Source organism: Coregonus clupeaformis, chromosome 3 (genome assembly GCF_020615455.1).
Source record: "Coregonus clupeaformis isolate EN_2021a chromosome 3, ASM2061545v1, whole genome shotgun sequence".
In the NCBI taxonomy this organism is placed as follows: Eukaryota; Metazoa; Chordata; class Actinopteri; order Salmoniformes; family Salmonidae; genus Coregonus; species Coregonus clupeaformis.
The window spans coordinates 37,070,553-37,096,261 of record NC_059194.1 but is presented as its reverse complement, the minus strand read 5'-3'; the positions used below and the strand labels follow the sequence as shown (position 1 = coordinate 37,096,261).

General features: G+C 42.6%; 1 protein-coding gene across 3 annotated transcripts in view; it reads left to right on the top strand.

Annotated features, from left to right (window-relative positions):
* Nucleotides 1-25,709, top strand: part of LOC121544970 (C-terminal-binding protein 1) — a 112,638-nt gene that overhangs the window by 47,321 nt on the left and 39,608 nt on the right. For 2 of the 3 annotated variants that reach the window (XR_005996175.2, XM_041855268.2), the window contains exons 3-8: nucleotides 3,630-3,774; nucleotides 4,035-4,241; nucleotides 4,533-4,747; nucleotides 13,885-14,015; nucleotides 14,128-14,255; nucleotides 14,431-14,545. Coding sequence is in view for 2 of the 3 variants with exons in the window: in XM_041855268.2 (XP_041711202.2) it covers nucleotides 3,630-3,774; nucleotides 4,035-4,241; nucleotides 4,533-4,747; nucleotides 13,885-14,015; nucleotides 14,128-14,255; nucleotides 14,431-14,545 (941 nt within the window). In the remaining variant the exon portion in view is untranslated. Of the gene's footprint in view, nucleotides 1-3,629; nucleotides 3,775-4,034; nucleotides 4,242-4,532; nucleotides 4,748-13,884; nucleotides 14,016-14,127; nucleotides 14,256-14,430; nucleotides 14,546-14,766; nucleotides 15,885-25,709 lie in introns of those variants that run through there. The other variant, XM_041855261.2, reaches the window with a different exon arrangement.

Sequence of the window (25,709 nt, the reverse complement as noted above, 5' to 3'; positions counted from 1 at the left end):
AACAATCTCCCAAGGCCAAAGGAGGGGGCGACTGACACACAGACATTGTGGAGACAAGTGATTGGTTCCCATTACTCATGCCATCCCTTCACATGGTTTGCAATAGGTAAAGACACATATTCACATATGGAAACAATGTTTCCTTCTGACCTCCTTTGCCCTATTCTCTTTCTGATATTCTGCATAGCAACAGGGACATGTGATAGACAAGCCTGACCTCTCCCCTCTCTAGGCCCCAGGTGACTGAGGCCCACATGAGGGAGGAAGTGCAGTCTCCGAAAGGAGACATTCTAATATCAAGAGTTCAACAGTTCAATCATATAAGCATATTCTGCAGATAAGACATCATAATAATCTATATTACTTAGCTAATTCTGATTTCTCCACCACATCAGTTACGTTACCAGCAAAAATGTTGGAATCAGATTACAGATACTTAAAAAAAACTAGATGATTACTTCCAGGATTACTTTTAAATTCACAAAGGATGTTTGCGAGAAAAAAATCCATAATGACACCTTTCTGTTTTCTCAATCACATTCAATTCAGCATTGAAAATGGTGCAAGTCTAAGTTTGTTCCACCTGAGCGAGACCACTATGATGACACACCAAATGCGTTTTATGGATCCTTTTTGTCTTTTTCTAATGCCTCTTAAGGGGAAAGTAATCGAAAAGCAACTGAAAGTAATCCGATTACGTTACTGAGTTTTGGTAATACAAAAGTTACGTTACTGTTTACAGTTTTAGACAGTTAACTAGTAACTGTAATGAATTACATTTAGAAAGTGACCTACCCAACCCTGCTGACTGAAGGCGAGGTCAGTACAGGTGCATCAAAGCTGGGACCGAGAGACTGAAAAACAGCTTCTATCTCAAGGCTATCAGACTGTTAAATAGCCATCACTAGCCGGCTACCACCCGGTTACTCAACCCTGCACCTTAGAGGCTGCTGCCCTATACATAGACATGGTGTCACGCCCTGACATAGAGATCTCTAGTTGGTTTGGTCAGGGTGTGAATATCTATGTGTAGATCTATGTTATCTATTTCTATGTTGGCCGGGTGTGGTTCCCAATCAGAGGCAGCTGTCGATCGTTGTCTCTAATTGGGGTTCATACTTTGGTAGCCATTTTGCCTACCTATGTTGTGGGATCTTGTTTCAGTTTGGCTTGTTGGATGTTTAGCCTTTTGAACGTCACGTTCTGTTGGATTTTGTTTAATATAATAAACACTATGTACGCATACCACGCTGCACCTTGGTCCAATCCTTTACATGATGGACGTGACACATGGAATCACTGGCCACTTTAATAATGGAACACTAGTCACTTTAATAATGTTTACATACTGCTTTACTCATCTCACCCTATGCCTTGATGACAGCTTTGCACACTCTTGGCATTCTCTTAACCAGCTTCATGAGGTAGTCACCTGGAATGCATTTCAATTAACAGGTGTGCCTTCTTAAAAGTTCATTTGTGGAATTTATTTCCTTCTTAATGCGTGTGAGCCAATCAGTTGTGTTGTGACAAGGTAAGGGGTGTATACAGAAGATAGCCCTATTTGGTAAAAGACCAAGTCCATATTATGGCAAGAACAGCTCAAATAAGCAAAGAGAAACGACAAGCGCTATGATGAAACTGGCTCTCATGAGGACCGCCACAGGAATGGAAGACCCAGAGTTACCTCTGCTGCAGAGGACAAGTTCATTAGAGTTACCAGCCTCAGAAAAAGCAGTCCAATGAAATGCTTCACAGAGTTCAAGTAACAGACACATCTCAACATCAACTGTTCAGAGGGGACTGTGTGAATCAGGCCTTCATGGTCGAATTGCTGCAAAGAAACCACTACTAAAGGACACCAATAATAAGAAGAGACCTGCTTGGGCCAAGAAACACGAGCAATGGACATTAGACCGGTGGAAATGTGCCCTTTGGTCTGGAGTCCAAATGTGTGATTTTTGGTTCCAACCCCCGTGTCTTTGTGAGACGCGGTGTGGGTGAACGTAAAGCATGGAGGAGGAGGTGTTATGGTGTGGGGGTGCTTTGCTGGTGACATTGTCTGTGATTTATTTAGAATTCAAGGCACACTTAACCAGCATGGCTACCACAGCAATCTGCAGCGATACGCCATCCCATCTGGTTTGGGCTTAGTGGGACTATTTTTTGTTTTTCAACAGAACAATGACCCAACACACCTCCAGGCTGTGTAAGGGCTATTTTACCAAGAAGGAGGGGGATGGAGTGCTGCATCAGATGACCTGGCCTCCACAATCCCCCGACCTCAACCCAATTGAGATGATTTGGGATGAGTCGGACGGCAGAGTGAAGGAAAAGCAGCTAACAAGTGCTCAGCATGTGTGGGAACTCCTTCAAGACTGTTGGAAAAGCATTCCAGGTGAAGCTGGTTGAGAGAATACCAAGAGTGTGCAAAGCTGTCATCAAGGCAAAGGGTGGCTTTTTGAATAATTTGTTTAACACTTTTTTGGTTACTACATGATTCCATATGTGTTATTTCATAGTTTTGATGTCTTCACTATTATTACACAATGTAGAAAATAGTAAAATAAAAAAAAAATAAAAAACTTGATGAGTAGGTGTCTCCAAACTTTTGACTGGTACTGTATATACTGTATTCTATTCTACTGTATTTTAGTCAATGCCACTCCATCATTGCTCGTCCTAATGTTGATATATTTCTTAATTCCATTATTTTACTTTTAGATTTGTGTATTGTATTGTGAATTGTTAGATACTACCAGTGGTGGAAAAAGTGCTCAATTGTCATTATTGAGTAAAAGTAAAGATACGTTAATAGAAAATGACTCAAGTAAAAGTGAAAGTCACCCAGTAAAATACTACTTGAGTAAAAGTCGACAAGTATTTTGTTTTAAATATACTTAAGGATTAAAAATAAATGGCATTGCTAAAATGTACTTAAGTGTCAAAAGTAAAAGTATAAATCATTTCAACTTCCTTATATTAAGCAAACCAGACGGCACAATTGTCTTGTTTTTTATTTTTATATATACGGATAGCCAGGGGCACACTCCAACACTCAGACATCATTTACAAACAAAGCATTTGTGTTTAGTGAGTCCGCCAGATCAGAGGCAGTAGGGATGACCAGAGATGTTCTCTTGATAAGTGTGTGAATTGGACCATTTGTCTGTCAAAATGTAACGAGTACTTTTGGGTGTCAGGGAAAATGTATGGAGTAGAAGGTACATTATTTTCTTTAGGAATGTAGGGAAGTAAAAGTTGCCTAAAATATAAATAGTAAAGTAAAGTACAGATACCCCAAAAAACTACTTAAGCAGTACTTTAAAGGTAAGTACTTTACACCACTGGATACTACTGCACTGTTGGAGCTAGAAACACAAGCATTTCGCTACACCCGCATCTGCTAAATACGTGTATGTTACCAATAAAATTTGATGTGATTTGAAAGATTAGCTACTACTACAAGAGCCCATCGGAGAGCCCATGTCAGGGCCTTTGGAGTAAACAACACAGCCACAGTTAATGCATTCTGATGACACATTAGTTCAAAGTGGTCTATTTCTCTTATTGAAGGGTGCTTTATAACTGTCCTCTGTGTACTAAACCTGAGAGCTTTCTGTTGGCAGGTACTGAACGAGGCTGTAGGAGCTCTGATGTACCACACCATCACGCTAATGAGGGAGGACCTGGAGAAATTCAAGGCACTTCGGATCATCGTCCGCATAGGCAGCGGCTTCGACAATATCGACATCAAGTCGGCTGGAGATTTAGGTGAGGCCCTGCGCTTCTCTTTCTCGACTTAATACAGATGTCCACCCAAAGACTTGCAGGCTCAGAAAGACTTGCAGGCTCACTAGGTCAAATATTGTATAATTTTCTGCATGTTATGGTATTCCATTTAAAACAAAGTGCAACTGCTCAGAACTCCATAATAAAAATAACTTTTTGATATAGTAAACGTCTATACTTACCTTACATTACCCCGCCTTACATTAGGAGTAGATGTTTACAATAGTCCCCTCTACCAATAGGGATAGCAGTGTGTAACATGCCAGCAGCGTCGGTGGAGGAGACAGCGGACTCCACACTGTGTCACATCCTGAACTTGTACAGACGAACCACGTGGCTCCACCAGGCACTGCGCGAGGGCACTAGTGTACAGAGCGTGGAGCAGATCAGAGAGGTGGCGTCCGGGGCGGCGCGGATCCGCGGGGAGACACTTGGCATCATCGGCCTCGGTTAGTCGGAGATCTTTCAGTACAATGTTGTATTACACTACCCAACTAGCTATTAGCTGAATAAAAGATTTTGGGTATAATGAATAGGAAATTGGTTGTTTAGATATGGGCTTGTTCAGTAGTGTTTTCGATAGCTTTTCTGTATGCCATTGTTTGCTGTGAATTGTTACAAAACAGGCATGGTATATGCTGTAAGGATTTCACCTTTATTGCATCCCTTTGGTGTAACTACAGTATTTACTTGTCTGTGAATTACTCAAATGTCCATGTTGTGTTGTTGTGTATCCTCAGGTCGTGTTGGCCAGGGTGTAGCACTGAGAGCCAAAGCCTTTGGGTTCAACGTGATCTTCTACGACCCATACCTGTCTGACGGGGTGGAGCGAGCCCTGGGCCTGCAGCGCGTCAACACCCTCCAGGACCTGCTTTTCCACAGCGACTGTGTCACCCTCCACTGCAGCCTCAATGAGCACAACCACCACCTCATCAATGACTTCACCATCAAACAGGTCAGGAACATGGCACATGCACACACACAATCTAATTTAGGCCTACGAAAAAGGGGGACACATATTGTACAATTCAGGGGCACAATTTTGGATTAAAAAGTGGGGGGGGGGGTACTTTTTAAATGTAATCTAAATGATATCTGTATCTCTTGTAGGCCACATCACTGCTGTCATCCTTACCCCCAAGTTGGATGTATAATACATGATTTGGATGCCGACAGCAGTCTCACCATTGGAAAAGATAGATTGCACTGTAGCCTACAAAAGCCTAATTCTGCTATTTTCCTGTGATCCATTAAACACATTTGTTGTGTCATCATAGTGGTCTCTGACTTGTGGTCAGACTCACTCAGGTGGAACAAACTTAAATGTGCACCTTTTTTCAATGCTGATTTGAATGTCATTGAAAAAACTGGAAGGTGTCAAAATGTATTTTGAAATGAATTTTAAAGTAACCCTAGAAGTAATCATATATATATATATTTTCAAGTATTTCTAATCTGATTACAATATTTTTGCTGGTAAAGTAACGGAGTATAGCTACAGTTTTTTTGTAATCAGTTGCATATTTTAGATGCTTCTCACTGACAGCCGCAACTCGACAATCAGCTATTTCATATTTGCCAAATTGCGGCCTTCCTGACTCACTCGGCTATGCGCTTGTGATTTACCATATGATTGCGATATAACCAATTTGATCCCAGGAAATCCTACTGCATTTTCAACAGTTCTAATAAGTCAGGAGACAATACAACCAACAAATGAAGTTCATTTATATATATATATATATATATATTTTAAGCCAGCCTGATTGGGTGGGTCAGTGTTCAATCTGGCAGGGCCTCTGCCCAGCCAGGCCCTGCTGTGGCTTCGCCTCTGATTTACAGGCAGCTCAGTGGCAAGTACATCTCTTTGAAATAACTTCTAAGCCTATTCACAATGATATTGGGCTGGATGCTGATAGGCGAAACTTGCTGAATGATCAGAGAAATGATATGATTATTTTTTTTTTGGCTATTTACAGAAAAATAAGTCCTGGATGCTTTGATAGCAATAGACAACAATAAATCTACAGGGGCCGACCAATTGGATCCCGGTCTGCTTAAGTGTGCAGCACCCATCAATGTTGACTCAATAACCCACATTTAAGGAAGTATTCCAAAAGTATGGAAATAAGCTCTTGTGCTGCCACTCCATAAGGGCAGGAATAGTAGAGATCTTACTAATTATCGCCCCATTTCAAGGCTTCCTTGTCTAGCTAAAATTCTTGAATCCTTGGTAAATGTACAACTTTGTTCTTTTTTAACTGAGAAATGTATTTTGAATGTAAACCAATCAGGGTTTAGGCCTGGGCATAGCACTATTACAGCAACCACTTTAGTTTTTTATGATCTTGTCAAAGCTTTAGACACTAAAATGAAATGTGCTGCTTTGTTTGTGGACCTGTCAAAAGTAATTTTTCCAACAATTGTTTACAGGCAGATTATTTCACTTATATTTCACTGTATCACAATTCCAGTGGGTCAGAAGTTTACATAAACTAAGTTGACTGTGCCTTTAAACAGCTTGGAAAATTCCAGAAAATGATGTCATGGCTTTAGAAGCTTCTGATAGGCTAATTGACATCATTTTAGTCAATTGGAGGTGTACCTGTGGATGTATTTCAGGGCCTACCTTCAAACTCAGTATCTCTTTGCTTGACATCATGGAGAAAAAAAAGAAATCAGCCAAGACCTCAGAAAACATTTTGTAGACCTCCACAAGTCTGGTTCATCCTTGGGAGCAATTTCCAAACGCATGAAGGTAGCAAGTTCATCTGTACAAACAATAGTACGCAAGTTTAAACAGCCTGGGACCACGCAGCCGTCATACCGCTCAGGAAGGAGATGCGTTCTGTCTCCTGGAGATGAACATACGTTGATGCGAAAAGTGCTAATCAATCCCAGAACAACAGCAAAGGACCTTGTGGACCTCGACTGGCGCCGACGAAGATGGCGGCCTCGCGACTAGCTCTTAGGAAACTTTGCAGTATTTTGTTTTTTTATGTATTATTTTTTACATTATTAGCTCAGAAAGTGTTTTGCATCATTACATACAGCTGGGAAAAACTATTTCATATCAGAGCGGCGGTAACTCACCAGCATTACGACCAGGAATACGACTTTCCCGAAGCAGATCCTTTGTTTGCTCTCCCCAGGGCAACTGAACTGATTCCAGCGGCCGACCCAAAACATCACCGGCGGAGGAGAGACACTCGGAGCGGCCTGTTGGTCCGACTTAGGAGGCGCGCACACCACCCACCGGTTCCAAGTATTCTACTCGCTAATGTTCAATCTTTGGTTAACAAAGTCGACAAACTACGGGCAAGGATTTCTTTCCAGAGAGACATCAAGGCCTGTAATATACTCTGTTTCACGGAAACATTGCTCTCTTGGGATATTCTGTCAGAATCGGTCCAGCCAGATGGGTTCTCAGTTCATCACACAGAAAGGAATAAATATCTCTCCAGGAAGCAGAAGGGCGGCGGTGTGTGTTTCATGATTAACAACTCGTGGTGTAATTGTAGTAACATAGAAGAACTCGAGTCCCTCTGTTCACCCGACCTAGAATATCTCACAATCAAATGCCGACCGTATTATCTCCCAAGATAATTTTCTTCGGTTATAGTTACGGCCGTGTATATCCCCCATCAAGCCGATAGACTGTAAACTCAACTTCCAGACTCACATAAAGAATCTCCAATCCAAAGTAAAATCTAGAATCGGCTTCCTATTTCGCAACAAAGCCTCCTTCACTCATGCTGCCAAACATGCCCTCGTAAAACTGACTATCCTACCGATCCTTGACTTCGGCGATGTCATTTACAAAATAGCCTCCAACACTCTACTCAGCAAATTGGATGTAGTCTATCACAGTGCCATCCGTTTTGTCTCCAAAGCCCCATACACTACCCACCACTGTGACCTGTACGCTCTTGTTGGCTGGTCCTCACTACATGTTCGTTGTCAAACCCACTGGCTCCAGGCCATCTATAAATCACTGCTAGGCAAATCCCCGCCTTATCTTAGCTCATTGGTCACCATAGCAGCACCCACCCGTAGTCTGCGCTCCAGCAGGTATATCTCACTGGTCATTCCCAAAGCCAACACCTCCTTTGGCCGCCATTCCTTCCAGTTCTCTGCTGCCAATGACTGGAACGAATTGCAAAAATCTCTGAAGCTGGAGACTCTTATCTCCCTCAATAACTTTAAGCATCAGTTGTCAGAGCACCTTACCGATCACTGCACCTGTACACAGCCCATCTGAAATTAGCCCACCCAACTACCTCATCCCTATATTGTTATTTATTTTGCTCTTTTGCACCCCAGTATCTCTATTTGCACATAATCTCTTGCACATCTAGCATTCCAGTGTTAATACTATTGTAATTATTCTGCACTATAGCCTATTTATTGCCTTACCTCCATAACTTGCTACATTTGCACACATTTTCTGTTGTATTTTTGACTTTATGTTTTTTTACCCCATATGTAACTCTGTGTTTATTGCACTGCTTTGCTTTATCTTGGCCAGGTCGCAGTTGTAAATGAGAACCTGTTCTCAACTGGTTTACCTGGTTAAATAAAGGTGAAAAAAAAAAAAAAAAAAAATACCACGAGGACCCTCAAAGAACTTCACTGAACCTTATGCAAACTGAAAACCACATATCCTGAGGCTGCATTTATTGTAGCCGCAGATTTTAACAAAGCAAATTTGAGGACTAGGCTGCCGAAGTTCTATCAACATATCGACTGTTGTATTCGCACTGCTAAAATCCTCGACCATTACTATTCAAACTTCCGGGATGGTTATAAGGCCCTCCTCTGCCCTCCTTTCGGCAAATCTGACCACGACTCCATTTTGCTTCTCCCTTCCTATAGGCAGAAACTCAAACAGGAAGTACCTGTGCCAAGGACTATTCAACGCTGGTCTGACCAATCAGAATCCACGCTTCAAGATTGTCTTGATCATGCGGACCCATGATATGTTCCGGGTAGCTTCCGAAAATAATTTAGACATATACACTGAAACAGTGACTGAGTTTATCAGGAAGTGTATAGGTGATGTTGTGTCCACTGTGACTATTAAAACCTACCCTAACCAGAAACCGTGGATAGATGGCAGCATTCGCGCAAATCTGAAAGCGCGAACGACCGCATTCAACCATGGCAAGGTGACTGGGAATATGGCAGAATACAAACAGTGCAGCTACTCAATCCGCAAGGCAATTAAACTGGCAAAACATCAGTATAGAGACAAAGTGGAGTTGCAATTCAACGGCTCAGACACGAGATGTATGTGGCAGGTTCTACAGACAATCACGGACTACAAAAAGAAAACCAGCCACATCGCCGACATCAACGTCTCGCTTCCAGACAAGCTAAACACCTTCTTCACCCGCTTTGAGGATAACACAGTGCCACTGACGAGGCCCACTACCAAGGACTGTGACCTCTCCTTCTCCATGGCCAAAGTGATTAAGACATTTAAGCATGTTAACCCCCGCAAGGCTGCCAGCCCAGACGGCATCCCTAGCCGCGTCCTCAGAGCATGTGCAGACCAGCTGGATGGTGTGTTCATGGACATATTCAATCTCTCCCTTTCCCAGTCTGCTGTTCCCACATGCTTCAAGAGGGCCACCATTGTTCCTGTAACCAAGAAAGCAAAGGTAACTGAACTAAATGACTATCGCCCTGTAGCACTCACCTCTGTCATCATGAAGTGCTTTGAGAGACTAGTCAAGGATCATATCACCTCTACCTTACCTGTCACCCTAGACCCACTTCAATTTGCTTACCGCCCCAATAGATCCACAGACGATGCAAGCGCCATCACACTGCACACTGCCCTATCCCATCTGGACAAGAGGAATACCTATGTAAGAATGCTGTTCATTGACTATAGCTCAGCATTCAACACCATAGTACCCTCCAAGGTCATCAATAAGCTCGAGGCCCTAGGTCTGAACCCCGCCCTGTGCAACTGGGTCCTGGACTTCCTGATGGGCCACCCCCAGGTGGTGAAGGTAGGAAACAACATCTCCACTTCGCTGATCCTCAACACTGGGGCCCCACAAGGGTGCGTGCTCAGCCCCCTCCTGTACTCCCTGTTCACCCATGACTGCGTGGCCAAGCACGCCTCCAACTCAATCATCAAGTTTGCAGACGACACAACAGTAGTAGGCTTGATTACCAACAATGACAAGACCGCCTACAGGGAGGAAGTGAGGGATCTAGGAGTGTGGTGCCAGGAAAATAACCTCTCACTCAACATCAACAAAACAAAGGAGATGATCGCGGACTTCAGGAAACAGCAGAGGGTGCACCCCCCTATCCACATCGACGAGGACCGCAGTGGAGAAGGTGGAAAGCTTCAAGTTCCTTGGCGTACACATCACCGACAAACTGAAATGGTCCACCCACGCAGACAGTGTGGTGAAGAAGGCGCAAACGAGGCTGAAGAAATTTGGCTTATCACCTAAAACCCTCACAGACTTTTACAGATGCACAATTGAGAGCATCCTGTCCTGTCGGGCTGTATCACTGCCCGGTACGGCAACCGCACCACCCACAACCGCAGGGCTCTCCAGAGGGTGGTGCGGTCTGCCGAACGCATTTCCGGGGGCAAACTACCCGCCCTCCAAGACACATACAGCACCCGATGTCACAGGAAGGCCAAAAAGATCATCAAGGACATCAACCACCCGAGCCACTGCCTTTTCACCCAGCTATCATCCAGAAGGTGATGTCAGTACAGGTGCATCAAAGCTGGGACCGAGAGAATGAAAAACAGCTTCTATCTCAAGGCCATCAGACTGTTAAATAGCCATCACTAGCACATTTGAGGCTTCTGCTGCCTATTGAAATTGCTGGCCACTTTAAGAAATGGAACACTAGACACTATAAAAATGTTTACATATCTTGCACTACTCATCTCATATGTATATACTGCATTCTATTCTATAATATTCTTCTGTATCTTAGTCCATGCCGCTCTGTCATTGCTTGTCTATATACAGTGGGGAGAACAAGTATTTGATACACTGCCGATTTTGCAGGTTTTCCTACTTACAAAGCATGTAGAGGTCTGTAATTTTTATCATAGGTACACTTCAACTGTGAGAGACGGAATCTAAAACTAAAATCCAGAAAATCACATTGTATGATTTTAAAGTAATTAATTTGCATTTTATTGCATTACATAAGTATTTGATACATCAGATAAGCAGAACTTAATATTTGGTACAGAAACCTTTGTTTGCAATTACAGAGATCATACGTTTCCTGTAGGTCTTGACCAGGTTTGCACACACTGCAGCAGGGATTTTGGCCCACTCCTCCATACAGACCTTCTCCAGATCCTTCAGGTTTCGGGGCTGTCGCTGGGCAATACGGACTTTCAGCTCCCTCCAAAGATTTTCTTGTGGGTTCAGGTCTGGAGACTGGCTAGGCCACTCCAGGACCTTGAGATGCTTCTTACCGAGCCACTCCTTAGTTGCCCTGGCTGTGTGTTTCGGGACGTTGTCATGCTGGAAGACCCAGCCACGACCCATCTTCAATGCTCTTACTGAGGGAAGGAGGTTGTTGGCCAAGATCTCGCGATACATGGCCCCATCCATCCTCCCCTCAATACGGTGCAGTCGTCCTGTCCCCTTTGCAGAAAAGCATCCCCAAAGAATGATGTTTCCACCTCCATGCTTCACGGTTGGGATGGTGTTGTTGGGGTTGTACTCATCCTTCTTCTTCCTCCAAACACGGCAAGTGGAGTTTAGACCAAAAAGCTATATTTTTGTCTCATCAGACCACATGATCTTCTCCCATTCCTCCTCTGGATCATCCAGATGGTCATTGGCAAACATCAGATGGGCCTGGACATGCACTGGCTTGAGCAGGGGGACCTTGCGTGCGCTGCAGGATTTTAATCCATGACGGCGTAGTGTGTTACTAATGGATTTCTTTGAGACTGTGGTCCCAGCTCTCTTCAGGTCGTTGACCAGGTCCTGCCGTGTAGTTCTGGGCTGATCCCTCACCTTCCTCATGATCATTGATGCCCCACAAGGTGAGATCTTGCATGGAGGCCCAGACCGAGGGTGATTGACCGTCATCTTGAACTTCTTCCATTTTCTAATAATTGCGCCAACAGTTGTTGCCTTCTCAACCAAGCTGCTTGCCTATTGTCCTGTAGCCCATCCCAGCCTTGTGCAGGTCTACAATTTTATGCCTGATGTCCTTACACAGCTCTCTGGTCTTGGCCATTGTGGAGAGGTAGGAGCCTGTTTGATTGAGTGTGTGGACAGGTGTCTTTTATACAGGTAACGAGTTCAAACAGGTGCAGTTAATACAGTTAATGAGTTGAGAACAGGAGGGCTTCTTAAAGAAAAACTAACAGGTCTGTGAGAGCCGGAATTCTTACTGGTTGGTAGGTGATCAAATACTTATGTCATGCAATAAAATGTAAATTAATTACTTAAAAATCATACAAGTTGAAGTGTACCTATGATAAAAATTACAGACCTCTACATGCTTTGTAAGTAGGAAAACCTGCAAAATCGGCAGTGTATCAAATATTTGTTCTCCCTTCTGTATGTATATATTCTTAAATCTCATTCCTGTGAAATTGTTAAATATTACTGCATTGTCGGAGCTAGAATCACAAGCATTTCGCTACACCCGCTATAACATCTGCTAAACACGTGTATGTGAAAAATACAATTTGATTTGACTTGATTTGAAGATGCTTGAGAAAACAGGTACAAAAGTATCTATGTCCACAGTAAAACGAGTCCTATATCGACATAACCTGAAAGGCCGCTCATCAAGGAAGAAGCCACTGCTCCAAAACCGCAATAAAAAAGCCAGACTACGGTTTGCAACTGCACATGGGGACAAAGATCGTACTTTTTGGAGAAATGTCCTCTGGTCTGATGAAACAAAAATATAACTGTTTGGCCATAATGACCATCGTTATGTTTGGAGGAAAAAGGGGGTTGCTTGCAAGCCGAAGAACACCATCCCAACCATGAAGCATGGGGGTGGCAGCATCATGCTGTGGGGGTGCTTTGCTGCAGGAGGGACTGGTGCACTTCACAAAATAGATGGCATTATGAGGAAGGAAAATTATGTGGACATATTGAAGCAAAAGGTATTGGAGTGGCCATCACAAAGCCCTGACCTCAATCCTATAGGAAATTTGTGGGCAGAACTGAAAAAGCGTGTGAGAGCAAGGAGGCCTATAAACCTGACTCAGTTACACCAACTCTGTCAGGTGGAATGAGCCAAAATTCACCCAAATTATTGTGGTAAGCTTGTGGAAGGCTATCCAAAACGTTTGACCCAAGTTAAACAATTTAAAGGCAATGCTACCAAATACTAATTGTGTGTATGTAAACTTCTGACCCACTGGGAATGTGATGAAAGAAATAAAAGCTGAAATAAATCATTCTCTTTACTTTTATTCTGACATTTCACATTCTTAAAATAAACTGACCTAAGACAGGGAATTTTTACTAGGATTAGATGTCAGGAATTGTGAAAAACTGAGTTTAAATGTATTTGGCGAAGGTGTATGTAAACTTCAGACTTCAACTGTAACACTGCGATAACCTTCACCCTCCCCAATGCCGCACCTCACATAGTCAATTCTCTATCAAATACTCTGGAATTCTTATCCTCACATTGCCAAAACCTCATCTTCCCACAATAACTTCAAGCGAAGACATGGGGTCAGCCTGATGAACCAAACTACTCAGTAATCTTCTCCATATAGCCCAATTCTCACACACTCACATCCACACATGCGCACACACTTTTAAAAATGTTTTCGTGATTGTTGATCCGTTCATTTGTACATTTATGATTAGTGGGTTTTGTTATCTGTTTTTACTTATGTATTGAATATTGTTTTTTGTGGTGTGTTTTTTATATAAGCCCTTAGCCTTTCAACCACACCTGCACACCGTTTTTTATTTATTTGTTTTATCTGTATTGTTGTTTATCACTTATTTTATTTGGAGCAAATAAATCAAACCTAAACCTACTAGACATTTCATTTACGGTTGTGTACTGCATTGTTTACATATTTTAAATGGTGTGTTGTAGATGCGCCAGGGTGCGTTCCTGGTTAACACGACCAGAGGGGGGCTGGTTGATGAGAAGGCTCTGGCACAGGCCCTGAAAGAGGGGAGGATACGAGGGGCGGCCCTGGACGTCCACGAGACAGAGCCCTTCGGGTTAGCACTCTTTACATTCTTCTATCTTATACTGTCTTCATTTTGCTAATATTTATTTCCCACTGTGTTGAGGTGAGTCTAATTATTAGAAACCATGTTTCCTTTTTCTCAGCTTCAGCCAGGGACCTCTGAAAGATGCTCCTAACCTGATATGTACTCCCCATGCTGCCTGGTACAGTGAACAGGCTTCTATTGAGATGAGAGAGGAGGCAGCCCGGGAGATCCGACGAGCCATTTCAGGTAACATACCTGTTACACTAATAATGGGTATTCTTGGGTTGATTATTGTTTTCCCCAATGGGCAATGTATCAGGCTCCCAGGCTCCCCTCTCACTAATAAACAACAGCAAAGCCACAATAACAAACTCCCTAATAACCGCGTTGTGCTTCATGAATGACTGTTTCCTGCTTCCAGGTCATATTCCAGACAGCCTAAAGAACTGTGTGAATAAAGAGTTCCTGTCCCAGACTACTCACTGGGTCAATATGGACCCTGCTGTCATTCATCCTGAGCTCAATGGGGCCTATAGGTAATTACATATTTACATTTTAGTAATTTAGCAGACGCTCTGATCCAGAGCGACTTACAGTTAGTAAGTGCATACATTTTCATACTGGCCGCCCGTGGGAATCGAACCCACAACCCTGGTAATGCACCCACTGTTGATACATAATAACAAGTAGATACCGGTACTGTATATGCATTTACAAGTGCTATAGCATTTTCTGACTCATCCTCTCCTTGTCCCAGGTACCCTCCTGGTGTTGTGAGTTTGGCCTCTGGGGGGCTCCCTACGCCTATAGAGGAAATTGTTCCTAATGCCGTGCCCATAACACACAGCCTGCCCAGCGTCGCCCACCCCCCTCACGCCCCTTCACCGGGCCAGCCAGGCAAAGCAGAGTCAGACAGAGAGCAGCACCCCAACGACCAGTTGTAGCCCCGCCCCACAGAGCTCTCTGTCGAACCATAGAACCTGGTCTTCATTCGTCCAAAGAGGAATGGAGTTGAAGCCTCATAGGTTCCAAACAGCTGCCATGAAACAGACAGACTCACAGAGGTCTATTACAGTTCATCTGGTCCAACCATAGTGGTCATCTTTTTCAAACAGTTTTTTTGTGCAGAAAAAATATATAATAAAAATGTGGATTTGGAAAGAGAAAATACAAATATCCTTTAAAGCAAATCCTGCTGTTTAGACTAGTTTGTCCAAGTAAAGTGGGCGAATATCTGTTGCTATGTCCTATGGGTTCATTGTTAAAGCAGAAGTAGTTGATTATAACATGAATAACCTGTTGGTGTACAGTTTTTAGAACTATGAAAACAATATTTATATTGAAATCGAAACGAAAAACAAGGGTGAAAACTAACCAACTGATTTTAGAAAGACAATAGAATATTTGTTTTTATATGTTCCCCAACAAGCCCCAAAAGAGGCAGCTTTTGCACAACTTCTCAGGAAATGGAGTTTCCCTAGTTATTTTCCTTTTACGCCAGATAGTGCTTTATTTTTCTACCTGCCTGAACGTTTTGTTTATATTAGCAAACATACTAACCCATAAGAGTCTAAGCCCTGTCTACGCCGGGGGAGGGGGTGGGGTTCTACTAAGCTATATGGAATTGTTTTAAGAAGATCATACCAAGGATAATTTAGCTATTGGATTTCGAATTTTAAGACCACTTTAAGTATCAAAATTGTTTTAGCTGTTATTCAATGTGTTTGTATGGGCTAATAGCAGTAAGGCTAAATACAATTTTTCATCAAATAATAGTTTATATTTTCTTTTGATACTTCAAGGTATCAAAAGAATATATTGAATAACAGATTCACTACATGGAACAACAGATAGTCCCCCCCAAAAAAATCTAAAGGAAGTTTGTTCTGAAGTGTCTGTCCTATCTATGAGAGATACAGTTGAAGTCGGAAGTATACATACACCTTAGCCAAATACATTTAAACTGAGTTTTTCACAATTCCTGACATTTAATCCTAGTAAAAATTCCCTGTCTTAGGTCATTTAGGATCACCACATTATTTTAAGAATGTGAAATGTCAGAATAATAGTAGAGAGAATGATTTATTTCAGTTTTATTTTTTTCATCACATTCCCAGTGGGTCAGAAGTTTACATACACTAAATTAGTATTTGGCAGGATTGCCTTTAAATTGTTTAACTTGGGTCAAACGTTTTGGGTAGCCTTCCACAAGCTTCCCACAATAGGTTGGGTGAATTTTGGCCCATTCCTCCTGACAGAGCTGGTGTAACTGAGTCAGGTTTGTAGGCCTCCTTGCACACACACATGCTTTTTCAGTTCTGCCCACACATTTTCTATAGGATTGAAAAAAGGGCTTTGTGATGGCCACTCCAATACCTTGACTTTGTTGTCCTTAAGCCATTTTGCCACAACTTTGGAAGTATGCTTGGGGTCATTGTCCATTTGGAAGACCCATTTGCGACCAAGCTTTAACTTCCTGAATGATGTCTTGAGATGTTGCTTCAATATATCCACATCGTTTTCCTTCCTCATAATGCCATCTATTTTGTGAAGTGCACTATCCCTCCTGCAGAAAAGCACCACCACAGCATAATCCTGCCACCCCCGTGCTTCACGGTTGGGATGGTGCTCTTCGGCTTGCAAGCCACCCCCTTTTTCCTCCAAACACAACGATGGTCATTATGGCCAAACAGTTCTATTTTTGTTTCATCAGACCAGAGGACATTTCTCCAAAAAGTATGATCTTTGTTCCCATGTGCGGTTTTGGAGCAGTGGCTTCTTCCTTGCGGAGCGTCCTTTCAGGTTATGTCGACATAGGACTCGTTTTACTGTGGATATAGATACTTTTGTACATGTTTCTTCCAGCATCTTCACAAGGTGCTTTGCTTTTGTTCTGGGATTGATTTGCACTTTTCGCACCAAAGTACGTTCATCTCTAGGAGACAGAACGCGTCTCCTTCCTGAGCGGTATGACGGCTGCGTGGTCCCATGGTGTTTAAACTTGCATACTGTTGTTTGTACAGATGAACGTGGTACCTTCAGGCATTTGGAAATAGCTCCCAAGGATGAACCAGACTACCAATTTTTTCAGAGGTCTTGGCTGATTTCTTTTGATTTTCCCATGATGTCAAGCAAAGAGGCGGTGAGTTTGAAGGTAGGCCTTGAAATCCATCCACAGGTACACCTCCAATTGACTCAAATGATGTCAATTGGCCTATCAGAAGCTTCTAAAGCCATGACATCATTTTCTGGAATTTTCCAAGCTGTTCAAAGGCACAGTCAAACTTCCGACTCACTTTAATTGTGATACAGTGAATTATAAGTGAAAGAATCTGTATGTAAACTTCCGACTTCAACTATACAAGAAAGATCAGGAAACATTTGTATTTAACCCCTTATTTTTAGCACTAAACAGTCTCCATACATACTGTATACTTCCATTCATTTTTTTAACTAGTAAAGGGGGACCTTCAGACCATCCATCAAATTTCATTTATAAAGCCCTTTTTACATCAGCAGATGTCACAAAGTGCTATACAGAAACAGCCTAAAACCCCAAACAGCAAGCAATGCAGATGTAGAAGCACGGTGGCTAGGAAAAACTCCCTAGAAAGGCAGAAACCTAGGAAGAAATCTAGAGAGGAACCAGGATCTGAGGGGTGGCCCCCTTCTGGCTGTGCCGGGTGGAGATTATAACAGTACATGGCCATTAAGGCCAGATTTTTCTCCAAGATGTTCAAACGTTCATAGTTGACCAGCAGGGTTAAATAATAGAGTTTGCAACAGGTCAGTACATCAGGCGTAAATGTCACTTGGCTTTTCATACCTGGTCATTTAGAGGTTGAAATAGCAGGTGCGGTAGAGAGAGAGAGAGTTGAAAACAGCAGGTCTGGGACAAGGTAGCACGTCCGGTGAACAGGTCAGGGTTCCATAGCCGCAGGCAGAAGAGTGGAAACTGGAGCAGCAGCACGACTAGGTGGACTGGGGACAGCCTGCTGCCTGGCCTGCACCCTATCTCATTGTGGAGCTAGAGGAGTTAGAGCCCTGTCTATGTAGATAGATAAGATGAGAGCACCCCTCCAGTTAGGATGGAGTCAGTCACTCCTCAGCAGGCTGGGCTTGGTCCTGTTTGTGGGTGAGTCCCAGAAAGAGGGCCAAATATCTACAAATTCTATCTTTTGGGAGGGGCAGAAAACAGTTTTCAACCAGCGATTGAGTTGTGAGACTCTGCTGTAGAGCTCATCACTCGCCCTAACTGGGAGGGGGCCAGAGACAATTACTTGATGCCGACACATCTTTCTAGCTAATTTACACTCTGAAGCTATGTTGCTCTTGGTGACCTCTGACTGTTTCATCCTAACATCGTTGGTGCTGACGTGGATAACAATATCCCTATACTCTCTACACTCGCCAGTTTTTGCCTTAGCCAGCACCATCTTCAGATTAGCCTTTACGTCGGTAGCTCTGCCCCCTGGTAAACAGTGTATGATCGCTGGATGATTATTTTTAAGTCTAATATTGCGGGTAATAGAGTCGTCAATTACTAGGGTTTTCAATTTGTCCGAGCTAATGGTGAGAGGCTTCGGTGGCTCAGACCCCGTAACGGGTGGAGGAGAGACCTGAGAAGGCTCGTCCTCTGACTCCGACTTGTTACTTAACCCTCCCATTGTCCTAGGGTCAAAATGACCCGCCACTGTGTTGAACCAACTTTATTTAATTTTTATATTTTTTGGATCATTTGTGAGAAGGAGGCAGTGAGACTTTAAAGAAAGTATCACTGCCTCCTTCACACAAATGATCCAAAAAATATAAAAATTAAATAAAGTTGGTTCAACACAGTGGCGGGTCATTTTGACCCTAGGACAACGGGAGGGTTAATGGGGAGAACCGGTTGAAAGTTTCTGTCGGCTGAATGAGCGACACCGGTTGAGCATGCCGACAGCATTTCTTTCCAGAAGCCTTGAGAAAATTGTCCAGCTGCGGGGACTGTGCGAGGGGATTTATACTACTATATGTACTTACTGGTGGCACAGACGCTGTTTCACCCTTTCCTACACTTACATTGCCCTTGCCTAACAATTGTGTCTGAAACTAGGCTTGCAGCACGGCTATCCTCACCATAAGGCGGTAGTTCTCCTGTATATTATGAGTACAGCGACTGCAATTAGATGGCATAGTGTTAATGTTACTACTTAGCTTTGGCTGGTGGAGGTCCTGTAGAACCATGTCCAGATAAAGCTTCCGGGGTGAAAATGTTGAATGAAAAAAGTTGAGCAAGTAAAAAATATAAAAATAACTAAGACATTGGTAAAATGTGTTAAATGAAGATAGATTCAATGGTTTAAAAAACATCACGTTTGGTAGGTAGCCAAGCAGCAACAAACAGCGTAGCACGGAGACAAGTGACGCGCTCGAAACGGAAGTGACAGCCTTTAGTTATTATGCCCCCAGCCCCCAGTCTTGTGAGGCCTGTGAGCAAAACAACTGACGTATGTGTTCGTGAGTCTCACCTTTACACAGAGGGGTCACATTAGTGTGTAGCTTAAACTGTTCGGACACTACAGTCATGGTCAAAAGTTTTGAGAATGACACAAATACTAATTTTCACAAAGTCTGCTGCCTCAGTTTTGATGATGGCAATTTGCATTTACTCCAGAATGTCATGAAGAGTGATCAAATGAATTGCAATTAATTGCAAAGTCCCTCTTTGCCATGAAAACATTTCCACTGCATTTCAGCCCTGTCACAAAAGGACCAGCTGCCATCATGTCAGTGATTCTTTTGCCAACACAGGTGAGAGTGTTGATGAGGACAAGGCTGGAGATCACTCTGTCATGCTGATTGAGTTAGAATAACAGACTGGAAGCTTTAAAAGGAGGGTGGTGCTTGAAATCATTGTTCTTCCTCTGTTAACCATGGTTACCTGCAAGGGAACATGTGCCGTCATCATTGCTTTGCACAAAAAGGGCTTCACAGGCAAGGATATTGCTGCTTGTAAGATTGCACCTAAATCAACCATTTATCGGATCATCAAGAACGTCAAGGAGAGAGGTTCAATTGTTGTGAAGAAGGCGTCAGGGCGCCCAAGAAAGTCCAGCAAGCGCCACGACTGTCTCCTAAAGTTGATTCAGCTGCGGGATCGGGGCACCACCAGTGCAGAGCTTGCTCAGGAATGGCAGCAGGCAGGTGTGAGTGCATCTGCACGCACAGTGAGGCGAAGACTTTTGGAGGATGGCCTGGTGTCAAGAAGGGCAGCAAAGAAGCCACTTTTCTTCAGGAATAACATCAGGGACAGACTGATATTCTGCAAAAGGTACAGGGATTGGACTGCTGAGGACTGGGGTAAAGTCATTTTCTCTGATGAATCCCCTTTCCGATTGTTTGGGGCATCCGGAAAACACCTTGTCCGGAGAAGACAAGGTGAGTGCTACCATCAGTCCTGTGTCATGCCAACAGTAAAGCATCCTGAGACCATTCATGTGTGGGGCTGCTTCTCAGCCAAGGGAGTGGGCTCACTTACAATTTTGCCTAAGAACACAGCCATGAATAAAGAACGGTACCAACCCATCCTCAGAGAGCAACTTCTCCCAACCATCCAAGAACAGTTTGGTGACGAACAATGCCTTTTCCAGCATGATGGAGCACCTTGCCATAAGGCAAAAGTGACAACTAAGTGGCTCGGGGAACAAAACATCAACATTTTGGGTCCATGGCCAGGAAACTCCCCAGACCTTAATCTCGTTGAGAACTTGTGGTCGATCCTCAAGAGGCGGGTGGACAAACAAAAACCCACAAATTCTGACAAACTCCAAGCATTGGTGATTATGCAAGAATGGGCTGCCATCAGTCAGGACGTGGCCCAGAAGTTAATTGACAGCATGCCAGGGCGGATTGCAGAGGTCTTGAAAAATAAGGGTATTGACTCTTTGCATAAACTTAATGTAGTTGTCAAAAAAAGCCTTTGACACTTATGGAATGCTTGTAATTATACTTCAGTATACCATAGTAACATCTGACAAAAATATTTCATAACACTGAAGCAGCGAACTTTGTGAAGACCAATACTTGAGTCATTCTCAAAACTTTTGACCATGACTGTACATAGAGTGGTTTGCAGATCGGCTGTACCGACTTCAGACGAGTCCCAAGACGCTTGTGGGGGTCATAGAGCAAAACGCATAACGATTTTGTGAGAAGACCGATTTTTGGGATGTCTCATGGTCTGACAAACAGTGCTCTAGCTCTGTCACCTTTCACCGCAGATGCGGAAGTGCGACATAGGTGGATGAGGTGGATTGAGACACATCCAATGCAAAAAACGGATATCTCTAGCTTAAATTGAATAAATGTTATGGGGATTTTTTTTATTATGCTAAACTTAGGGGGTTAAGTAAAGTTCAGTTTGTTCTTTCAGTTTAAATGGCATGTTATTCCATATTCCTCAGCCTTTGTATAAATATTCAAACTGTACATTTTGGGAGAGAAGACCCACTGTCTGGTGCATACCTGACATATTGCTTGTCTGTGTCAATGTAACTTGATTATAACGTGTCTGAGAAGAGAAGCAGCTTCCAGTTGCACGATTAGTAGCAGCCCTCCATGGCCTACATTGGTTCCCTTCTCGTAAAGTAGTAGGCTAGCAATATACAGTATACACACTATATATTATAAATATATTTATTTTTGGTTAACCAAAATCCAAAAAGAGATGTTTGTGACTGTATTCATTTGTATTAATATTTAAAAAAATCCATGTTGAAAGGTAATATGTTGTGTCTTTGTCCGTTGGCATTCAGTCCAAGGAAAATGGATGTATTACCCACAGACTCCACTCAAAGGCACAATAGCTGCCTGCAAGGCTCAAGGCCATTGTAACTGTATCTGAATTCCCATGAGATTATTGTTTCGATTTTCAATAAACATATTCATGTATTTCATCTCAAGGATACAGGAATAAACACAACTTGCTTTATGGGGGAAAAAGGCAAGTTGCCTGAAAACCTCTGATCTTGATGAATTACATTTATATGTGTTGGAATGCAGAAACCTATGCATTTAATTATAGGAGACATGTAAGTAGCATACTCAATCAAATATCAATTTACTCAGTTGTTCAACTTGTTAGATTTTCTTTGAGGCAATGGTGTTACTCTTTTTTAGGGTGAATTACATTTGAATGTCAATAAAACATACATTTGTTTCACAAAGAAACATTTCTCTGCACAAATCTGACTCAAATTGCGCACTTATAACTAACGCCCTGTATACTAGTTGCAATCATGGTTGTATATTTTGTGAGTGTCTTTCCTAACAGGCTTGAGTCAGGCTGCTAGCATTGGACGATAGAAGGTGTGTTCTTTTCACTCTAAATTACAATCCCTGGAAAAGAGCATCTGGAAGGTCAGATATTTCTTTTAGAGTATAAAAAGCAGATGGAGTTGAGGCTTGATTGGTATTCTACCTTGACTTTCTTCCTCTTTCATTTCAACATGTCCAACAAACATTAGGCTCCTCTCTTAATGCTTAAATCATAATTTGTCATTTATGTTCATATTTGCTTATTCATATGGTGCTTGTAACATATGGATGTGTTTGCTGAATGGTAGGTCCAGACTTCACAGATAAATTCAGCAGTGACTGAGACGCTGCCTGTCAGAATTTCCAGACTTCCTCCCCAGCTCTCTCTACCTCTCTGAGCAGACCTGCAGTTGGTTGACTTGGGGCACAGACAGGGAACTACACAAGACATTGAATGGAAAAGTGTTCTCTCCACACTGTTATAGATCCATATGCAGTGTTGTGGCATTATTACACATATAACCAAAAGTATGGTGAGAAGGGGTTTAGCCTATATAGAACATTGTAAAGTCTGGGAGCAGGAGAATGTGCTCACTTGGATGACTGGTACTCCTCTCAGCTCACAATAAATGCGCTCCGCTTTGAAAAGAAGGGCAATGTCTTAAACCTTGTTTCAACCCCTAAATATCATACATTTATACAGAAGCTAATTGTCAACATTTGAACTAAAGAAAACTTCAAAGGCAGTCAAGTGCTTTGATATTTTTCAAAACATCATCCAAAAGACAAGGCTATAACTGGGTAATTCGCTATATAAAACATACATGAATCATCTCAAATCTAAATGTTTTTGTAGACCCATATGACATTGTAGATTGAGCAACAGTTAAAATGTAAGGTAAACAGACTATGGAGCAGTCTTATGAGATTGGAAACAATTAAACTTGAAGGTTGGAAAGAAGGGAGAGGGGGCATAAAAAGACTACTAAAACAGAGGAAGGATGTTTTTATGTTTGGATTAAGAACAGTCCAGTTTGTCTATGCAAACATTTAAGCCATATTTTTTGTTTTGATCCTCCATCGTTAATGATCACGTTTTGCAAAATGAGACTGTAGGAGGAAATTGACCCACTTTCTGTCTGGTTTTGTTGCCCACCTGTGATTTGAACGGAAGCTGTTGTGTGCCATCTGGTTTCCATCAATGTCTCAGCTATAAAGACCTCTGTGGTACCTTTACAAGCTCATCTAGAGAAATGGTTAGAGAAATTCCCTCAGAAAGACACTTGTCTTTTATTGAAGGAAGACATTTTTAATGCCTGCTAACATCCTTTAGCTGTATATTGCATTGCATATTGCATTGCATATATTCACTTCTTACGCTTTGAACACACCGACTGCATTTTTTGCTTTTGGGACACAAGTACATTAATTTCCAATGGAACGCTGCGCTTGCCTTGCAGCATTGCGTTGCAGAGGCAGTTGCGGTGCGTTCTGTGTGGTGCATATGTTGAATTTATCAAATGTATGTGTCAAACTGTATGTGAAAACGGGTTGACAGAAATGTTAGCATAAGGTGAATGTTGAACTTTTGTTGCACACATACAGTGGGGAAAAAGTATTTAGTCAGCCACCAATTGTGCAAGTTCTCCCACTTAAAAAGATGAGAGAGGTCTGTAATTTTCGTCATAGGGACACGTCAACTATGACAGACAAATTGAGCATTCTTTTCTCCAGAAAATCACATTGTAGGATTTTTAATGAATTTATTTGCAAATTATGGTGGAAAATAAGTATTTGGTCACCTACAAACAAGCAAGATTTCTGGCTCTCATAGACCTGTAACTTCTTCTTTAAGAGGCTCCTCTGTCCTCCACTCGTTACCTGTATTAATGGCACCTGTTTGAACTTGTTATCAGTATAAAAGACACCTGTCCACAACCTCAAACAGTCACACTCCAAACTCCACTATGGCCAAGACCAAAGAGCTGTCAAAGGACACCAGAAACAAAATTGTAGACCTGCACCAGGCTGGGAAGACTGAATCTGCAATAGGTAAGCAGCTTGGTTTGAAGAAATCAACTGTGGGAGCAATTATTAGGAAATGGAAGACATACAAGACCACTGATAATCTCCCTCGATCTGTGGCTCCACTCAAGATCTCACCCCGTGGGGTCAAAATGATCACAAGAACGGTGAGCAAAAATCCCAGAACCACACAGGGGGTACCTAGTGAATGACCTGCAGAGAGCTGGGACCAAAGTAACAAAGCCTACCATCAGTAACACACTACGCCGCCATGGACTCAAATCCTGCAGTGCCAGACGTGTCCCCCTGCTTAAGCCAGTACATGTCCAGGCCCGTCTGAAGTTTGCTAGAGTGCATTTGGATGATCCAGAAGAAGATTGGGAGAATGTCATATGGTCAGATGAAACCAAAATAGAACTTTTTGGTAAAAACTCAACTCGTCGTGTTTGGAGGACAAAGAATGCTGAGTTGCATCCAAAGAACACCATACCTACTGTGAAGCATGGGGGTGGAAACATCATGCTTTGGGGCTGTTTTTCTGCAAAGGGACCTGGACGACTGATCCGTGTAAAGGAAAGAATGAATGGGGCCATGTATCGTGAGATTTTGAGTGAAAACCTCCTTCCATCAGCAAGGGCATTGAAGATGAAACGTGGCTGGGTCTTTCAGCATGACAATGATCCCAAACACACCGCCAGGGCAATGAAGGAGTGGCTTCGTAAGAAGCATTTCAAGGTCCTGGAGTGGCCTAGCCAGTCTCCAGATCTCAACCCCATAGAAAATCTTTGGAGGGAGTTCGTGTTGCCCAGCGACAGCCCCAAAACATCACTGCTCTAGAGGAGATCTGCATGGAGGAATGGGCCAAAATACCAGCAACAGTGTGTGAAAACCTTGTGAAGACTTACAGAAAACGTTTGACCTGTGTCATTGCCAACAAAGGGTATATAACAAAGTATTGAGAAACTTTTGTTATTGACCAAATACTTATTTTCCACCATAATATGCAAATAAATTCATAAAAAATCCTACAATGTGATTTTCTGGATTTTCTTTTCTCATTTTGTCTGGCATAGTTGACGTGCACCTATGATGAAAATTACAGGCCTCTCTCATCTTTTTAAGTGGGAGAACTTGCACAATTGGTGGCTGACTAAATACTTTTTTCCCCCACTGTATGTGTGCAACAAAAGTTGATCAAAAGTTGTTCAAAACACACAGACTGCGTCATTGCGCAAAATAGTATGCAGCATCATCTAGATATGTGTGCAACAAAAGTTCAACATTCACCTTATGCTACCATTTCTGTCAACCCGTTTATGCATACAGTTTGACGCATACGTTCGATAAATCCAACGTATGCATCACACAGAAACAGAA